A 12,436-nucleotide genomic window follows, 5' to 3' on the forward strand; every position below is an offset into this window, starting at 1 on the left:
GGAATGAAGCATGAATACTAACAAGCAATGCCTAGTGGCGCTGCAGTGATTGAATGACGCCAGCTTCTCAGACCACCCAGCCTTTTAGAAAGCGGACGCTTTCTGCGGAGACTGGAAGGTTTCAAGAATCCTCCGGCCAAGCCCGTCTGCTCGTCCTTCCATACCCCATCAACCCACTGCACGTGATGGCTTCCATCAAGTAGACCCTGACAAACCAAATTATGTTTGACCTTCATCCAATCACCGAAAAAGGCGTGAGTTCTAATATCATTGCCTTTGGTGATTCCGTGGCCCAGAGTGACCGCTTTGATGCTGCCTATGCGAACAGCATGGGCGTCCGGGTCGGGGGAGTGGTTGAGTAAGAGAGAATAGACGGGACATGCTACCGTCCTCGTCTCTTCGGCAATGTCTATGGGAAAAGCCCACTGACCTTCCGCAGAACAGACCGGGTGCCAGGGTGTAATCCAGAGGTTTCCGATCCGACAAAGCTTCTGGCGTCGTATTCTAGTTCCAACAATGGCTTTGATAGTATTGAATCCAGCCGGCGTCCATACGGACATACCTGGGCGCAAGGAACGCACTGGAACATTGCGTCCGTTGGATAACTGGATGAGGCAGTGGCCGGCAAAACAGGAACTATTGAAATTTCTGTACCTGGACATGCGCAAGGGAGTGTACGGAGGTGGTGCACCGAGTCCGCGGGTACGGCCAGTTGTTTGTGCGGGACGAGGGGAAGATTTCGGCGCCGGCAGGTTGTCAAAAATTTCATCCAGCTGATCTCGGCATCTGATGAACACGGGGGATTCGGATCCATATTGCAACGGCCCTGAGTCCTTGAACGAATTACACACTTGGCGGGAATGTGCAGATAAGAGGGAACGAAGATAATGTGCCCCCCATTTCTGCCAATATGTCCCATGAGACAGTGCGGTTTTGACTTGCCCCATCGGCTCCGGTCCACACAAGTCATTGAATAACGATGTGTTCAGTGGATCATTAAGCCCTGAACAGTTGATGTCAGTGGCTAGTTCTTCCAGGTCGAGCAGCGCATCGGCAGGATCGTCAACAGCTTTGTATTCCCCGTTGGCGGATGCAGGAAACAAGGAAGAGATCATGTGGCAGAAGCGAGTACGGAACCGCTGGTACTGGCAGTACTCGTCTGGAAGAGAAGATCTCTGGGATAATGATGTAGCGGTGGTCAACTCAAGTCTTTCCATAGAAGGTCCACGGCAGCGCAGCGATACCTGGATAGTAGAGGACAGTCGGGGCTGTTTGCCACCGTAGGCTAGAACAATATCACGAGATTGTCCGTATTGTAGATTCCCAATCTTTAATCGGGCACCGCCAATTTGAGTTGCCGTGGCAGCAACCATGCCTCGGAAATCCAGGGCCAATTCGGGGGATGTGATAAAGGTCAATGATGCAGCCGCAGCAAACGTATTGAAAAGGTTAGCCATCGCATGAACGAACACCGTCCCAATCATTCCGGCGTCAGGAATGTAAGCGTACGAGCCGTTGCCCTCCTCGGCAATGCACTGGAGCAATCCCGAACGCAAGTTGTATCCAAATCCGAAAGTGTTGATGGTGATCGGAGGGATCCCCTTCTTCGCCATTCTGTTCAGAATCGGTATCAATTTGGGAAGGTAACCTTGCGGGGGGCACATATGGTTCGGCTGCCCATCCGTAAGAACAATCAGCGCGGGGACATTGCCATCTACAGCGTGGCCGTCCTCGAACAATTTCAGCCCCTCCCGAATACCTCCCCAGAGATTCGTGCTCATTTTGGGGTGAAGCTGCTCGATTCGATCGATGGTTGATTTCTTATTTCCATTGGTCATGGGAAGTCTCGACTGGACGACTTCAGGATGGGTGTGAAATGACACGATTCCCAAGCGGTCGTCATCTGCTAAGGATGCAATGATAACCTTCGCGGCATGTTTGACCAAGTCAAGCACGCATAATCCAGTATCCTCCGACTGATTGGACCCGTTCGGTGGCAAAGGAGCACTATCGCCCATGCTTCCTGAGATATCGATAACCAAAACGACATCGCACGGGACATGTGTCTGGGAGGAGGAGTTCGGCGGCGACATTGGTGGCTTCACTCTGACCAGCACGGCATCTCCTTCTGGGAGCGGGTGCAACTCTAGTTGAGCCTTTGCGTCACTCAACTTCGACTGGATAGGTAGTATGTGTCCATTCGTCATTTCCGGGTGAGCCTGGCTCTCCGGCTTCAAGGCCTGAATGTAATTTGCAATTAAGGCTACCATTTTGCCGAGAAAAGAAAGGGAGCCACAGTGACAGGATGCGAGATAAGATAGACTAAGATAGCGAATCTAGATTCAAGGGACATCATACCAAAGGACTTCGTGGCATCAACGACATGAAGAGGGATATTAAATACCTATCAAACTGCTTGCCTTATCCTATAAAACTAGGAGAGACGATACCGCGCCGCAAATGCGGTAGACGCCGAAGCCTATCGGCTCGTACTCGAGATGCGCCCCTCTGAGGCTTACCTGGAGAGGGCTCGAGACTCGCACGACGGTGAAGGGGACTGGGCAGTGAACAATAAACGCTAATTGAATAGTATAGACATATCGTGGATGTTGAATTTAGAGGTGCAGCATTAGCGGGCCGGGAGCAGAGACATAACAGCAGGGACTGCAGCCAAACCTGAGCGAGGAGACAAGACATCAGGGTGGCTTTGTGGAGGGGCTCCAGGCGGCAGCGCATCTCTCGAGGGGCAGCCGGTTAGAGCATCTGGATTCTGATCAGAGGAACCATTTTCAAACCTCAATTACGGCCTGCCATCGTTTATCAATGCAGGCTGGGTCAATCCAGGTGGATACTCTGTCCTAGGGTATTCTGTCCCAGCACTTGCCTATTGTAGGCTTCTACGGTCACCAGGCGTGTGGCTGAGGCGATTCAGGGGCTGGTGTCTGCAGTGCCTCTCTGACTTCGACGTGGAGTGCTCATCTGGTATGTGCCGAGCCAGGACTGTAGGTGTCAGATGCCAGTAAAGTTCCAGGTTAGATTGCGTTTCTATGGGGATTCAATCAGAAGGGTCTTGTCATCGGCTTGCTGGTTGCCCAAGCCCTAATACTCCCTTGATATCAGAGATGACTTTGTTGAAGAAGATTTCGCTGGTGGTGGGGTGCACGTGACCGAGATCTCCCTTCATCGTATTTTCACAACAGCTCAAGTGCGATCGCATGTTTGTCGTTTTTGGGAAGTTCTGAAGCCTCAGAGACCATTTTCCAGCCCCCCTAAGAAGCCAGGAGCCGTCAACTGAGACTCGACCGGCGGACGTCCTGGTTAAAGGTGGTCGTCGCAACCGAAGGGCTCACCTGAGGGCTCAACACGAGCATCACACGATTTGTGCAGGGTCGATCAATACCGTTCATCCCTTGGATTTCTTGTTGCGAGGAAGAATATCCAGCATGATTAACAGCGTCTTTGTATGAGAACGTCCTGTTTCGAGTGAAAACTTTTAATCCCCGTCGAAATTCCACTCACAATGAGCCATCACCCATCATGGACGGCGTCCTTCGAGTCGCGAGCACTTGCGCCAGCAACACCCCCCCTAACCTCATATCTCCTTCGCCTCATGACGATCAAGAAGTCCAATCTTTGCTTTTCTGCGGATGTCACAACAACTTCCGAACTGTTGGCCGTAGCCGAAGAAGTTGGACAGAGTATCTGCTTGCTCAAAACTCATGCGGACATTATTTCCGACTTTGGAGACCGGACGGTGCGGGGGTTACGGGATATCGCGAAACGGAAAGGGTTCTTAGTGTTTGAGGATCGGAAACTTGGAGATATTGGAAGTACGCGGTTCAACTCTAGCGGTTTGAAGGATGCTAACCCTTCTAGGCACTGTTCAAAGGCAATACACTAGCGGCCCTCTCTCGATAGCGAAATGGGCTGAGATCGTCAATGCGCATATCTTCCCAGGCCCAAGCATTGTCACTGCCCTTGCTTCAGCTGCTTCCGACGCCATCGCTGTATATAACACCGCCGTTCACACGGTCATCACCTCTGGGGAACCTTCTTCATCCGACACCGACAATGACCAAGACAAGCCAGATCCAAACAAACTCACGCGAACCATATCAGTTCCTTCGGGAGAGAAGAAAGTCCCGGATGGAGACAATACCGGACAATTTGGAAGCCAATCGTCAGGTTCTGATCATCTCGATCCTACCAACGATGGAGCTGCCGAGAGAAAGGCTTCGATCGTGAACATCAGCACTACGATTTTCACACGAACCGAACGGATATCTCCTCAACCCACACCATTTCCATCTATGAGCTCGGCATCACCCGATCCATTGAAGGATTTGAAAGCGAAGCTAGGTCCAGCACCGTACCTTCGTGGACTACTCCTGCTTGCTCAAATGAGCTCGGAAGGGAATCTTCTTGACGAAGCCTACACAAACAAATGCCTGGAGGTAGCACGAGAGAACCGGAACTTTGTTCTTGGGTTCGTCGCCCAGCGGTCATTGAATACTCTTCCGGACGACAATTTCCTCGTCATGACACCGGGTGTGCAACTTCCAAAGGATTCGGAGACTGGCAAGGTGTCTGGGGATGGTTTGGGACAGCAATACAACGGACCAAGGCATGTCGTTGGCGAACTGGGCTGCGACATCATCATCGTCGGTAGAGGGATACTCAATGCAAAAGATCGAACGGCTGAAGCCGAGAGATACCGAAAAGCGGGGTGGGAAGCATACGAGGAGAGAATTGGGTTGAAATAGGCATTATCCAATCCAGCGTGGAAAGTTGTTTGGAGTTCCATGGTCATGAATCATGAATAGGACAGGTCTATTGTTCACGCAAGGTTTTTCAAGGACATAGTCGACCATTCAACGAATCAATATCACTCGAAGAATAGTGGCACGCAATACATGTTCCAATCAATAATTACGTTCTGCCCCAAGTCTTGAGGAGCAGTCGTACTCAATCGATGGTTTATTCTCCGTCCCTGAAGCCTTGGAGGCTCATCCAGCTCGAAATATTTCATCAGAATATTGAAAGACTGAGCGAGGAGCGAGACGGAAATCTTTCAACCGTTAACACGGCCATACCAACTCTATAGGCTATTGAAGCGTTCATTCGGCGACGAAAAAACCCAAACAAGCGCTCAAGAGAATCCGTCGATTCGTGAGCAGCCGTTCTCATTTCTCAACAGTCGAGAGCTTCACATTGTAGCAGGGTTAAGCAAAACGGTCACAATGGACAAGTCAGTCAACTCGAGATGATGCGTTCCACTGGAGAGCCATTGCAGCAAGCAATATGGTCAATGAAGATGTTCCACAGCCAGGCAGGTGTGAAAGACGAGATCTTCAAAGATTTCATGCACGGTTGATGGGTCCTTCGGTTAGGAGTCAAGGATTTCCGCCTCAGGCAATAATTTCAGCACGTGATTGATTCCCTGATATCAATCCATATTCGTATGCGGTTTTCGTTTGCGGTCAAACAAACATCCTCAACTCCTCAACTCCTCAACTATATTAGAACCTCCTGTCCCTTAGAGCACGGCCTGGCTGATATACGCGGTGAGAAGTTCCGGACGGCGCGTGGAACTGGGAAAGTTGCCAAAGCGACGACCAAGTTGGGGCAGACGGAAGCCAACGTCCAGGCAGGAATTGCGCCGGAGACCGGGCTCACTTCGAGGGATAGAAAATTCTATCGGAAGCTTGGGTTGTTGTAGTTCTCAAGGTACTGGGGACTGGAGAGGTCGATCGTGTCATTCTTACTATGTAATTCTTCATGAAAGTGGAAGTTAGGAGGGTTTGGAGTTTTGACTATTCCTCTAACATGCTGGGTCAAATGAAGATCCCCAACGTCCAATCGGTATGATTTCCTTGGAAGATCCCGCGGTGCAGTCAAAAGGTCTCGGTGACAGGGTGGCGTGCTGGGAGGGCGGAATGGGGAGATGTGCCGAGTAATCGTGTACGACGCTCAGTGCGTGAGAAGGAAAACCACAAAGTATGAATCTGATCCAGCTCCGTTTCTTGCTGGTGACACTCAAGTCGAGAATGTGGAGGAGGGTAGTGGCGTGCTTGATTCCTCAGATAGCCAATTGCCTTATGGTAGGCGAGGAGAGCATCAGATGGCTTAATCATGTATGGATTTGTTTGTGTACCGTATCAAAATGAATCAGATTGGAATGGAGAGACTTCGATATTCAAACCATGTAATGCAAGTCTAAAGATATCAGAGTGAGGATGTAGGCCTCGGGCTGCATACTAGCACGTATGGACTCCGTAATAATGCATTCGATTCATAAGGCTCAAGCGAACTTGCCTAGAAGAAACAGACGGGATCCATCAATCTCGTTCTGAGTTGATTGTGAACTTGTGATTGTCTGACTGTTCAGATATTATGCTGGGATATAAAATGAACGTCCCTAACGTCCAATCGGTATCATCTCCTTGGAAGATCCGCGGTGTAGCCCAAACGTCTCGGTGACAGCGCGACCTCGGCTTCGCTCCGACGCTCAGTTCCGTCATCACAAGCCCACCCATGTCTCACCCATTATTATTGCATCGCGGCGAGTATCTAAAATCACACGATCCCTGTGCCTGGATATTCGGAGATCTTTGGAATACTTGATACGCGACTCGCTCGAGATCTTCAGAATTCGTTGACATCTTGCCCCGTTGTCTTCGCATACCAAGATCCAACATTATGTCCACTCTGATCAAACCCCCACCAGTGGACGTCGAGAAGTCCAGGATCGAGAATGTTCTCGAGCTGACACAGTTAACCCCTATTGACCCGGTACGTAGATGATTTGGCGCGCCGAGTCGTACTGCTGCTATGGACGCTTGAAGCACCTACTAACCTTCGCAGGACCTCTATACGAATACCCGACCTTTATGGCATCCACCTGGTGCTCGAGGGATCTATGGCGGTGCCGTGATCGCACAATGTCTTGCTGCCGCCCAAAAGACCGTTCCTCCCGATTTCTATATCCATAGCATGCACTGCTACTTCGTATTGGCTGGAAACAGCAATATCCCGATCATCTACCATGTCGAACACGTCCGAGAAGGCCGCAGCTTTTGTACTCGGACCGTCCAAGCGCGTCAGAATGCGAAACCGATCTTTACCACAACTATGAGCTTCGCTCGAGAAGGATCGGGTGGAAAGAATGTTGTCAAGCATGAGCAGAACATGCCTACGGATATTGCTGAAATGGGGCCGCCTCCCGATGATCACCAAGGAGACGAAACCGGAGGAGGGGAACAAAGTCCGTTCGTCAGTCAGAGGTTGAGGATTTTGAACAGTACGTTATCTTTGCGCGTGTCATCCTATTCGCTAACCCTCGATCATAGAGGAATCCAATCCGCACGAGAAGAAGGTTCGCCAATGGATCAAAGCCCGGGGCAAAATCTCACCGAAAGGAGGACATGAAGCGCATCTTTCCGCCCTCGCATACATGTCGGACTCCTACTTCATCGGAACGATTGCCCGAGTTCATAACCTTTGGCGATTCGCCCCCGGCCGGGAACGGAAACAACCGCCATCTATTGACGAGGAGACTTTGCGGAAGCTTCTGGCTGCGGATGAGGAGACGATCGAGAAGGTCAAGAACATGCCCGGAGTCAACGCAAAAGTCCTCGAGAGTCTTCAGAAACCACGCGAAAAGCGTCCGGAAGTTGGCATGATGGTCAGCTTGGATCATACCATCTATTTCCATCGTCCTCGAGATTTCATGGCCGACGATTGGATCTTAGCAGAGATGGAGAGCCCTTGGGCGGGAGACGGAAGAGGTTTGGTGTTGCAAAAGATGTACACCAAGGATGGAAAGTTGATTGCGACTTGTGTCCAAGAGGTGAGTTTTTGTCTCCGGCCTGGATAACTCATGGGACCATGCTAATAAAGTATTAGGGTGTCGTAAGGTTACGGCCGGACTCTGAGAGCAAGCTTTGATTGATTTTCTCTGTTTGTTTGTGCATATAGATCGGTGCGCAATTTCCTTTTCCGATAGACCATCTGGGTAGAATGGGGAGGATGTGGGATTGAACCGGCGTTGAATATAGAGGGAATATGTACTCTCACTATCGCAATAAGTTCCAATCCTCAAATCATTGGTTTCGTATCTCCCCACCATGGCGATTTTGTTAGATGGTCAAGGCAGCGTTAGCAAGCAGGAAGAATATAAAGTCACCCGGGACATGAATTTCCCTCGAGCGTTCATAATTATCGCCTCAGACGTGGACTTCGAGAGTCAAAAACACCTGGGGAAGAGCTTCTGATACATCCCAAGCTCCTAGGCTAGGACGATGCCGATTATGAAACATGGAAACTTATTCGCCCATTGTAGATCGGAAGCTTATTTGCTACACAGTGAACTTGTATTGCTGTTGAATCCAAGACGGGAGACAACTGACAAGCCATTGTTGGCCACCGGGTCGCCTCATCGTCCCGAACCCGAGACGCTGCAGGGTGATAGTGCCTCGGCATCTCTGTGACGATCAATGGCAATACATCTTTCCACTCACAATTTCAATCGGCTCATGCGGTGAATACAATAACATCTTGATCCTTAGCTGTATATTCTTCAACGTAAACTACACTCGAAATCTCTGGCACTTTCTCACAACCACATATACTACCTACCCTCTTCGAATCTATCGCAATGGCCGCAGAAGCACAAGCTCAATCCGAACTCAAGGTCAGATTCTTCTACATGTCCAATCCACATCGCGCGTACTAAAGGCGATTCAAGGACTTCGGTGGTATATTCCGTCTCGATGGGAAAGTTGCTGTGATCAGTGGAGGGTCTCGAGGACTAGGTCTACACGCTGCATCGGGGTAAGTAATCAGCCAAGCCGCAATACCATGGTCTAATGCAGTTTAGTCTACTCCAAGCTGGGTGCTCCAAGGTCTTCATCACCTCCAGAAAGGCACAAGCATGCCAGGAGGCTTGCGATGCTCTCAATGCCCTTACAAACAAAGCTCCTGGAGCCATTGCAATCCCGGTACCGGCAGATTCGTCCAAGGTATCCGAAATCGAACGCTTGGTCAAAGAGGTCGAGAAACATACCGACCATGTCGATATCCTTTTCGCCAACGCCGGTGCCACGTGGGGAGAGAAGTTCGAAACACATCCAGATAGTGCCTTCGCCAAGGTGATGGATTTGAACGTCAAGAGCGTTTTCAGCACCATTCAAAAGTAAGTGGACGAGTTCCTGCAGCCTACCCAAGCCCTCCAATCCTCTATCAGACGACTGCATCTTAGCCATGGTTCTGTCTTGTAAAGGCCCTGACATGGTGGACTCAGGTTCGCCCCTCTCCTTCAAAAGCGCGCAACATTGGAGGAGCCATCAAGGGCAATTGCAACGGCATCTGTTGCCGGTCTTCGAATCGGTACTTTGGGCAACAACGCGACTTATGGATACTCGGCAAGCAAGGCCGCAGTGATCCATTTGATGAACAACTTGGCGGTCGAACTTGGCCCCCGTCATATCCTCTGCAATTCTCTCGCTCCTGGGTTCTTCCCTTCCAAGATGGCAAGTGGCTTGATGGGCCTGATCGGGGGTGAGGAGAAGCTAGCCAAGACCAACCCGAATGGGCGGCTGGGTCGTCCAGAGGATATCGCGGCGGCGGTGGTGTTCTTGAGCAGCCGAGCTGGAAGCCACGTCAACGGGGCTCATCTCGTAATCGATGGTGGCGTGCACCAAGGCAGGATTGGAGGATTGCCGAACTTGTAGGTTCAACCGCTGTATGTTGGGCTATGGGGGTGGAGGACCGGTTGGAGAATCGGGCGGAAGGGAGCGGGATCGACGGTTGTTCTCCGCGACAGTGGATATGGTCGATTATGCTATGCAACGAAGCGTATGTCAGACACCCATTGAACCTTGGATTTCGCGATTGAGGATTTGTAGCCGGATTGAGTGACAGTTGCGGAGAATGCGCTTCCGGTTGTTAGACGTGTATACAGACTGCGAATGGTTTTAAGCACCACTCCGGGCGAGGAGTCCTGAGGTGTCACGTTCCCACACCCTGGTGCGATTGAATAGACCCAAGGACAATTCGTGTAAAGGGCATTAAGCAATTGTGGCTCCTGGATGGCCATGAAATCATGTTTGAAGCCAATCGCGAGGATTGTTCCTGTAGAAGCACTTCAGCAGCACCAGATTTGAGTCATCAGCACCATCATGACCTCATAAGCGACATAGATGGATACGAGAAATGACTCTATTGAATAATATGTGCAAAGATTCCATTGCCAAGTGAGACGTGGAGATGGTGAGATATTCAAGATTCATAACCAGATCGAAGATGGAAATGGAGCCAATGATATGATCCATAAAGGGCACGAGTGGAGCAACAACAGCCGCCAACCCGTCAACTCGCCACTCGACTGTGACGCGGCGGAGATTCGGCACGAGAGACTGTAAAGAGAGACTTGGCCTTCAACAATCAACATGGTTCATCCGGGGTGGAAGAATTTAATTGCCCTTCGCCTTCGACGTGCACCTCTACTCTCCAGCCTACTAAACCGGAGAATCGTATCGTCTTCTTAAATTCAAAGGAATACAAAGGGGGAACTTGATGTCTTTGAGAAAGGTAATAGGAAGCGAAGCCGGTAACGATTAAGAGTCCTCGACGCCATGGGGGTATGCTTCAAATTTCCATGCTATCGTGGCTATCAATTTCTTCCTCCCCATGGTTGAACTCATTGAAGGTTGATAAGTGACGGCAGCGGCGGGGAATTGGTGGGAATAAGTGTTTAGGGATTGCACAATTGGACGGTTGATTGGCCCTCGGGGATTTCCGGGAATGCCGGCGCATCTCCATAAGACCGTAACCATAGCTGCTGAACCATGAACGGCACAATTCCTGAACAATTCCTGAACTGTTGAACCCTCGTGATCTTGAACCCTCTCTCTGATTTTTCTTTAGTCTACCAACCAAATCCTTCATAGATTATCATCACGTACATCAATTCTTAATTGATTCGATTCATCCATCGTCATCCTCCCTTATTCCGTCTTTTCCTCCTTTTCCTCCTTTTCCTCTTTGATTTCTCTCTCTACTCCCTCGTCCATCGCTCAAAATGTCCGGCACCGCCACTCCTCCCCCGTCCTCAACAGGCTCCGTGAAACTGGATGCCGTGAAGCAGGCTGTTCAAGCCAATGAACCTCAGAAAATTTCCGGCGCGGCTCTGTACTCACGGTTTGCTTTCGCTGGCGCCGTCTGCTGTGCTGTCACTCACGGTGCTTTCACTCCCGTTGATGTGTAAGCGCACCCTTCTCACGTCCATCTCGAGCGAGAAAAGACCGCGTGTTGCGCATCTCCAATTTTCCACCATCGGACGTCTCGCTAACTGGGATCTCTCACAGCGTCAAAACCCGCATCCAACTCGATCCCGCCAAATACAATCGCGGCCTCATCGGTGGGTTCCGTCAAGTCATTGGAGCCGAGGGTTTCGGAGCCGTCTGGACTGGTGTCGGCCCGACCTTCGCTGGATATTTCCTTCAGGGCTCGTTGAAGTTTGGAGGATACGAATTCTTCAAGCAACAATGGATCAACCAACTTGGATTGGAGACCGCATCCAACAACCGAACCGCCGTCTACCTCGCCTCGGCGGCCACCGCTGAGTTCTTCGCCGACATTGCTCTGTGCCCTCTGGAAGCCACCCGTATCCGTATGGTCTCCGAACCGGGTTTCGCCAACGGTTTGGTCGGTGGTTTCAGCAAGATCTTGAAGAATGAAGGTATCGGTGCTTTCTACTCGGGCTTCGGTCCCATCCTCTTCAAACAGTCAGTCCATTTCCCATTCCTGCCTCCATGTTCCGATGATTCTAACACCCAACAGGGTCCCCTACACAATGGCCAAATTCGTCGTTTTCGAGAAAGTCTCCGAGGCGATCTTCAACGTTTATGACAAGAACAGCATGTCTGGTGGCCAGCAGACGACCGCCAATCTTGGCGCTGGTCTCATCGCTGGTTTCGCCGCCGCGCTCATCTCCCAACCCGCCGATACCATGCTCAGCAAGATCAACAAGTCCAAGGGCCTTCCCGGTGAGGGCACCATGAGCCGACTCGTCAAGATTGGACGTGAGCTTGGTATCCGTGGATCGTATGCCGGTATCGGTGCTCGTCTGTTCATGGTTGGTGGTCTGACTGCTGGACAATTCGCCATCTACGGTGACATCAAGAAGGTATGTACTCTATGTCTGTAACCGTTTGACACTCAACTCACTGTCTGTTAGGCCCTCGGAGCGACCGGTGGTGTCGAAATCGCGAAATAGATTGGAAACCTGCACATTAGACTCGTTCGAGCGCGTGACTAAAAGCGCTCCTTAAAAGTATCCAGCGTGGGATATCAGATGAGCATCATCCGAACATAGATTCTCTCCCAAAATTTCCGCTCTGATGTCCATTCGGGGGTTTCTCCGAACTCGCTGGAC

The 12,436-nt window shown here is 50.7% G+C and overlaps 5 protein-coding genes across 5 annotated transcripts; 4 read left to right on the forward strand and 1 right to left on the reverse strand.

Moving 5' to 3' along the window:
* Positions 1 to 17: 17 nt before the first annotated feature.
* P152DRAFT_398634 (uncharacterized protein) lies at positions 18 to 2,207 on the reverse strand (the record flags this gene model as incomplete). Its single annotated transcript, XM_033676476.1, has 1 exon — positions 18 to 2,207. One exon carries the CDS (start codon positions 2,205 to 2,207, stop codon positions 18 to 20), a length of 2,190 nt encoding a protein of 729 aa, XP_033533466.1.
* A 1,313-nt stretch (positions 2,208 to 3,520) lies between these two features.
* On the forward strand, positions 3,521 to 4,763 carry P152DRAFT_398762 (Orotidine 5'-phosphate decarboxylase; the record flags this gene model as incomplete). Its single annotated transcript, XM_033676484.1, has 3 exons — positions 3,521 to 3,830; positions 3,877 to 4,139; positions 4,233 to 4,763. The coding sequence occupies 3 exons, from the start codon at positions 3,521 to 3,523 to the stop codon at positions 4,761 to 4,763; spliced, it is 1,104 nt and encodes a 367-aa protein (XP_033533467.1).
* A 1,611-nt stretch (positions 4,764 to 6,374) lies between these two features.
* Positions 6,375 to 8,290, forward strand: P152DRAFT_459315 (Thioesterase/thiol ester dehydrase-isomerase). Its single transcript, XM_033679654.1, has 4 exons — positions 6,375 to 6,792; positions 6,865 to 7,300; positions 7,350 to 7,849; positions 7,906 to 8,290. The coding sequence occupies exons 1-4, from the start codon at positions 6,700 to 6,702 to the stop codon at positions 7,945 to 7,947; spliced, it is 1,071 nt and encodes a 356-aa protein (XP_033533468.1). The 5' UTR covers positions 6,375 to 6,699; the 3' UTR covers positions 7,948 to 8,290.
* Positions 8,291 to 8,656: 366 nt separating this feature from the next.
* P152DRAFT_474557 (bile acid 7-dehydroxylase 1/3) lies at positions 8,657 to 9,731 on the forward strand (the record flags this gene model as incomplete). Its single annotated transcript, XM_033681332.1, has 4 exons — positions 8,657 to 8,692; positions 8,747 to 8,832; positions 8,879 to 9,193; positions 9,302 to 9,731. The coding sequence occupies 4 exons, from the start codon at positions 8,657 to 8,659 to the stop codon at positions 9,729 to 9,731; spliced, it is 867 nt and encodes a 288-aa protein (XP_033533469.1).
* Positions 9,732 to 11,080: 1,349 nt separating this feature from the next.
* On the forward strand, positions 11,081 to 12,277 carry P152DRAFT_398640 (mitochondrial carrier; the record flags this gene model as incomplete). The annotated part of the gene is made up of 4 exons (XM_033676478.1): positions 11,081 to 11,262; positions 11,367 to 11,786; positions 11,842 to 12,187; positions 12,239 to 12,277. 4 exons carry the CDS (start codon positions 11,081 to 11,083, stop codon positions 12,275 to 12,277), a joined length of 987 nt encoding a protein of 328 aa, XP_033533470.1.
* Positions 12,278 to 12,436: the final 159 nt, after the last annotated feature.

This window comes from Eremomyces bilateralis (genome assembly GCF_010015585.1).
Source record: "Eremomyces bilateralis CBS 781.70 unplaced genomic scaffold P152scaffold_12, whole genome shotgun sequence".
NCBI classification, from domain to species: domain Eukaryota; kingdom Fungi; phylum Ascomycota; class Dothideomycetes; order Eremomycetales; family Eremomycetaceae; genus Eremomyces; species Eremomyces bilateralis.